The following is a 6,141-nucleotide window of genomic DNA, read 5'->3' as shown; positions in this document are numbered from 1 at the left end:
GGGATGTTTCATATTAAATCTAATCATCTTGACGTTTGCTGATGCAGAAGCTGTAAAACCACAGTTCCACCAATATACTCCTAGTCATAATAGTATGATTGCCAGGCTAGATCACGGGTCACCAGTTTGGCAAGACTGCGTGCGGCTGGGAGCAAGGCAGAAGGGGGAGGGGCAGTAAGAGGTACTCTGCTGAGAAACAAAAGGGCCTCAAAGTGGGAGGCGTTGGTGTCCATGACCTATCCACAGTTACTGCAAAACTGAACAATCTCAGAAAGCCCTTCCCTTAGGGTGCTGTAAGTTCTGGAATAAAGGACACACCCGCAAACAGTGTTCTGGGTTCCTCCCAAAGCTGCTATCAAATCAAATTCTAGCAGCTGGGGGAGGCTCTGGACAAAAAGTCTTTCAGCCACCAATTTGGCAGCTGGTGGTCTAAATTTTTTTGTGCTGAGAAGCCTGCAAATACCACTGCAGCAAGCAGAACCCTCAGATAACACGCTGGGCCCTTCCTAAACCTTCAGCCAGCAGCAGTGCCCTTTGACTGGCCTTGGCTACCCACCTTCCCCCGGGAATGAAATGCAGAACGGAGGCAGGGAGGGAGGTACGACCCTGGGCACGAGTCCCGGGAACTGACCGCCGATGCTGCCCGGCCCCTGCCCGCTCCGGGCCTCGGCTGGACCATGCTACTCGCACAGTTTACCCAACAGGAAGTAAATGGACAAACTCTCCTCCGCACCGGCCTCCCGTTCCTGGGACCCGCGGGAACCCAATTTTGTTTCCCCTCCCCCTTCCTCATCCGGGAGCCAGACCAACCACGCGGGGGCCGAGAAGCGAGAGGCTATCAAGTGGCCGGTGCAGGGGGGGCCGGAGGGTCGCTGCCCCTCCGCAGCGCCGCCGCGAAGGAGCGGCCAGACAACGAGACGCACGTGCAGGAACCGGTGTGGGGAGGAGACGGGCGACGAGCTGGGGGCCGAGCGGTGAGGCGGACCGAAGGGAGGAAAAAGGGAAGGCACCTCTGAGTGAGTTCGGGCGTAACCCGAGGCTAGGGCAGGGCGACGAGGTGGCCACTTACGAGTCTCCCAGATAGTCGTGGAAACGGATGCGGCCGATGGTAGTATTTGCCTCGAAGTTGGGAGCCTCGTCCCCGAGGAGGAGACCTCCGGGCATGGCGGCAGCAGTGACGCGGGAAGTAAGAGGAGGTGCAGTACCGACAGCCACTAGCCTGCTGGTTCTGGCGGTGTAGGTGCTGGGGGCGGAATAAATAGGGCTTTCAGGGGCGGGACCAAAGCCGAGTCCAGATAGGCGGGGTCGCGGCGGGAGCTATGGGCGGGGCCAGGTCCTTGCAGGGTGGGCGGGGCCGCGTCTGGCGTCTGGCAGCGGCGGCGACCCGGGCGAGAGTCTGGAACCGGCGGGAATCTGAGGCAGGGCTCGGGGCGGATTGTTCTGGGCCCAGTCCAGCACCCCGCCAGGCCTCTGCCCTGCCGGGAGCCTGTGAACACTGTCGCGCCTTCCATGTGACAGGGGACTCAATGACGTTGCCCTTTGGAGGCTTGGAGGTGCGTTCTGGGCTTTGGAGGTAAAGGAAAAGGAACGCAATAGGAAGGGGCGCCCCTAGGCGGACAGCCGCCCTACGGAGCCGCCAGAATCCGCGGAGACCCTCCTGCCCACCTCTTCACGGCCGACTGCAGGCCGAAGGGGTCCAGAGACCCCTGCACTCCCGGCTCTTTTAGCGTGAGGGTCTGGAATCTTGACCGCCCCAGCCAGCCTAGCCATCCTGAATTCTGTTATCAGAGGATGTGGCAAGACGCAGGCATGTGGGCCACCTTACGTCAGAGGAAGTGGCTTTCTGTGTTGCCCCAAAAATTCCAGCAATCATGTCAACACGTGCTTGGGGGAATGTGACGAAACTTTTAGTTTTATTCCACTCCCAGAATTCATTATGGACCATAAGATATTCAACACAATTATCCTGAAATTTAAGCATAAATATAAAAACCTACTTGTGATCTACTGTGTGCAAGTCAACACGGCCACCCAAGGAAATGGAAGTTTAGATTCATTTATTTAACTTTCTACCTGCCAAGCCCAAGTTACGCAAGATGACTGTTCTCTTGGAGCTTTCATTATAGTGAGGGAGGCATCATTAAACAGGAATATATTAGACAACAGCATGTGCTGGAGGGTAACAGGTGCTACTTGGACTGGATGGTCTGCTCAGGGAAAGCCTCCAGGATAATGTAGATAAACTGTAAGTAGTTAACATCTGCCATAGTGCGCCAAGGGCTCTTTCGTAGGGATAAGACCCTCAACTTCCAGGCCAGTAATACCAATTGCAGGTGCATCTGTTTTCATAACTATCTTAGTAGTTTACACAGTAAGTCCTCTGGAAATGGTAGCTATTACTTGGATGACAGTAGTTTATGCAATAACCCTTGCTTTGCCAACTGTGTTCTATGTGCTATGCTAGGCTTGGTGATACAGAAGAGAGAGTCTTTCCTCTTAGAAGGAAAGCAGATATACATACAGTTATGATAAAAACAGTAAATGCTGATGGAGGGTTGGGGGAGGGCAGGATGCCAAATTGTTAAGAGTTAAAAGGTAGGAAGGAAAAAGTGTAGGGTTTGGCAATGGCCGTTTGGAAGAACAATAGTACATTACGATTGTGAACTCCTAAAGGTTAGACCATATTTTAGTGATAAATGTTTGTGACCTGTTAGATATAATGGGTGTGGAACTAGATTGCACAAAGTATTGGAGAACCATTTGGCCACCTTCCTGCAGCCACAACAGCAAAGTTTCTTGTCCATTTTCTGCTGGGAATGAAAGAGCAATGTATCTCTAGTTATAATAGTAGCTAGGCAAAACTTCTTACCCACTTTGGGCTTCCCTTGTGGCCCAGCTGGTAAAGAATCCGCCTGCACTGCGGGAGACCTGGGTTGGAAAGATACCCTGGAGAAGGGAACGGCCTGGAGAATTCCCTGGACTGTTTAGTCCATGGGGTTGCAAAGAGTAGGACACGACTGAGTGACTTTCACTTTCACTTTGGAGGAAATACTTAAAACTTGAAATTAATGTCAGAAAGGTGGGATGATGTTTTTAAAAGTAATTCTTATAAAGCTTTCTTGTTAAATTAGATTTTCTTTTCAGAAAAAAAATAGAGGGCTGGAGTACAGGAAACTCTTGATCAGGGCAGTACTGTCAAGCTGCTGTGTGAGTGGGGCTGATAATCTCTCCACTGCTCTTCTGTATCATGTTTAATGTGGTTACTCCTTCCTGTCATGTCTGCTACAAGACATCTACAATCTGGAAAGAAAGCAAAATAGGACATGTGGGAGTAAAAATGAAAAGACAATAGCTTATGAAATGCTAGAATGATGAATAGTTCTCAGAGGGACATTGGAGCAGTAAATTCTGACACTTCTTTCCCCAAATATAGCACTCTTCCTGAAAGCTTACTATTTACAATGAAAGAGACTGTTTAGTAAGTTTCACAAATAATAATTTGAGGGGGGGGGATTTTTTTCATTAATGGTTAAAGAATTAGATTTTAAAACATGATAGAACAAAGACCAAAAGTCAACTTGGAATTACTTAAAGGATGATGAATTAAGTTACCAATTTTCTTATCTGCTTTTAGTTAAGCATAGGAGACTTGATGCTGTAATGGAAACAAATTAATATTTTTAAAGAGTGAGCAGTGAATATCAAGTTGTGAAGCTTCATATCTGTATATCTACAGAGATTATCATAGAGAGGAGATGGGAAAGGTAAAGAGGGAGAGAAGAGAAAGAAAATAGCAGACAAGTAGTAAGAGCTGAGAAAGGGAAGAAGAAAGAAAGAAAAAGGAGAGAAAAAGAAGTGTTTGGGGAGAGAAACCAATTTGAATGCCTGCCTTGCCCTGATTTCTCCTCAGCAAAGTCAACCACATGGCCCTGCCACTCTGGCTTTTGGTGGTTGCCCAGGACTGGGTGCTTGACTCAAAGGCAATCAACCTGCAGACTGGGTAATAGCCTGTGGGAGCCTGGTACAAAATGTTTTGTTACTGGTTCTTCTTTTGATGACTGGAATGCAAGACAACCAATTAAGTTAACAGTTCAAAGTAGTTCACAGGAAAGGTAGAAGCTGAAAAATGGTTGAGTAAGGTAGTAAGCAGAAGCCATGAGATGGCCCAGAGAAGAGTGGAAGTGGCAGGAACTCTAGAAGCAGAACAGCAGATGACTGATGCTGAATGGTACAAGATAACCCACGTAGTCATTAAAGGATACTTTATACAGGATACTAACTAATAGCCTCCTAGCTTCCCAACTTAAATTCTTTGAGGCTTACTGCCAGGGTGAACTCAGAGAAGGCAATGGCACCCCACTCCAGTACCCTTGCCTGAAAAATCCCATGGATGGAGGAGCCTGGTAGGCTGCAGTCCATGGGGTCTCGAAGAGTTGGACACGACTGAGCGACTTCACTTTCACTTTTCACTTTCATGCATTGGAGAAGGAAATGGCAACCCACTCCAGTATTCTTGCCTGGAGAATCCCAGGGATGGGGGAGCCTCGTGGGCTGCCGTCTATGGGGTCGCACAGAGTTAGACACGACTGAAGCAACTTAGCAGCAGCAGCAGCAGCAGCAGCCAGGGTGAACTAAAGCTAGGTGGTGAGAGAAGTCCTCCCCAGGTACAGGCAATCAAGCTATAAATTTTCTGAGAATTTAAAGATGATGATGATTATAATAATATCAGGCTGCTTGTCATTAGCATCAAGATCTGGCACCTCTAAGCAATGTTCGTGATAAAATACTTGTCTTAGAAAAATCTTAATGTTGGTCTAAATTGTAAACAACTGCTCCAGTCACTGGTGAGTATTAATAATGTAATATATACCTTAGCTCTAGGTTAGCACATTTAACTTATGTGTGTTCTGTGCTTAGTTGCTCAGTCGTGTCCAACTCTTTGTGACCCCATGGACTGTAGCTCACCAGGTTCCTCTGTCCGTGAAATTCTCTAGACAAGTCTGTCGCCATGCCCTTCTCCAGAGGATCTTCCCAACCCAGGGATAAAACCTGGGTCTCCCACACTGCAAGCAGATTCTTTACCATCAGAGCCACCAGTGAAGCCCACATTTAACTTACTTATCCTTTATTTTTTTTTTAAGAAAGTCTTCTACATAGAGGTTAATTTGGAGAATTCTCCACTCTTCAGTCAGCCCTCTCAGTATTTGTAGACCTCATTTATTTCAGTTATAAATTCATTGTGGTTCAAGCTGTTTTCCAGCATTGTTTCTGTCTCTGACTCCTGAGGTAATAATTCTTGCATTTAAACAACAGGTTTTAAGTAAGCAACAATAGCTCAATGATTATAAAGTTAAAGTAACAGAACTCAAGTTATGTCATTGTGAGTGACCACTTGGAATTTTTGTGTATAAAATGTATAGGGTATCATGTCATCTGCAAAGAGTGATTCTTTTACTTCTTCTTTTCCTAGTTGGATTTCCTTTATTTCTTTTTCTTCTCTGTTGTGACTAGGATGTTCAGGATTATGTTAAATAAAAAAGGGTGAGAATGGACATCATTGTCTTGTTCCTCATCTTAGAGGAATTGTTTTCAGGTTTTCACCATTAAGTATGATCTTTGCTCTGTGTTTGTCATGTATGGCCTTTATTATGTTGAGATCTGTTCTGTCTGTGCCTGCTTTCTGAAGAATTTTTATCATAAATCGATGTTGAATTTTGTCAAAAACTTTTCATGCGTCTATTGAGATGATCATGTGGTTTTTATTATTCAATTTGTTAATGTGGTATATCACATTGATTGATTGGTGGATTTTGAAAAATCCTTGTATTCCTGAGGTAAATCCCACATGATCATGGTGTATGATCTTTTTAATGTAAAGAAATAACCAGAGATCAAATTGCCAACATCTGCTGGATCATCGAAAAAGCAACAGAGTTCCAGAAAAACATCTATTTCTGCTTTATTGACTATGCCAAAGCCTTTGACTGTGTGGATCACAATAAACTGTGGAAAATTCTGAAAGAGATAGAAATACCAGACCACCTGACCTGCCTCTTGAGAAACCTATATGCAGGTCAGGAAGCAACAGTTAGAACTGGACATGGAACAAGAGACTGGTTCCAAATAGGAAAAGGAGTACGT

At 46.1% G+C, this 6,141-nt stretch overlaps 1 protein-coding gene and 1 long non-coding RNA gene across 2 annotated transcripts in view; one reads left to right on the top strand and one right to left on the bottom strand.

The window, feature by feature from the left end:
• The window catches only part of PRDX6 (peroxiredoxin 6), a 10,195-nt gene extending 8,801 nt beyond the window's left edge, over positions 1-1,394 (bottom strand). The window contains exon 1 of the mRNA XM_010850063.1: positions 1,070-1,394. Within this exon, the coding sequence (XP_010848365.1) occupies positions 1,070-1,164 (95 nt within the window). The 5' untranslated portion in view covers positions 1,165-1,394. The remainder of the gene's footprint in view (positions 1-1,069) is intronic.
• LOC104995981 overlaps positions 1,382-6,141 on the top strand; it is a 75,805-nt gene continuing 71,045 nt past the window's right edge. The window contains exon 1 of the long non-coding RNA XR_826128.1: positions 1,382-1,553. This is a non-coding gene — a long non-coding RNA (uncharacterized LOC104995981). The remainder of the gene's footprint in view (positions 1,554-6,141) is intronic.

The sequence above is a fragment of the Bison bison genome, unplaced genomic scaffold (genome assembly GCF_000754665.1).
Source record: "Bison bison bison isolate TAMUID 2011002044 unplaced genomic scaffold, Bison_UMD1.0 scf7180017864289, whole genome shotgun sequence".
Classification (NCBI taxonomy): Eukaryota; Metazoa; Chordata; class Mammalia; order Artiodactyla; family Bovidae; genus Bison; species Bison bison.
Note: the sequence above shows the minus strand (reverse complement) of the source record. Positions and strands in the feature narration are given on the sequence as shown.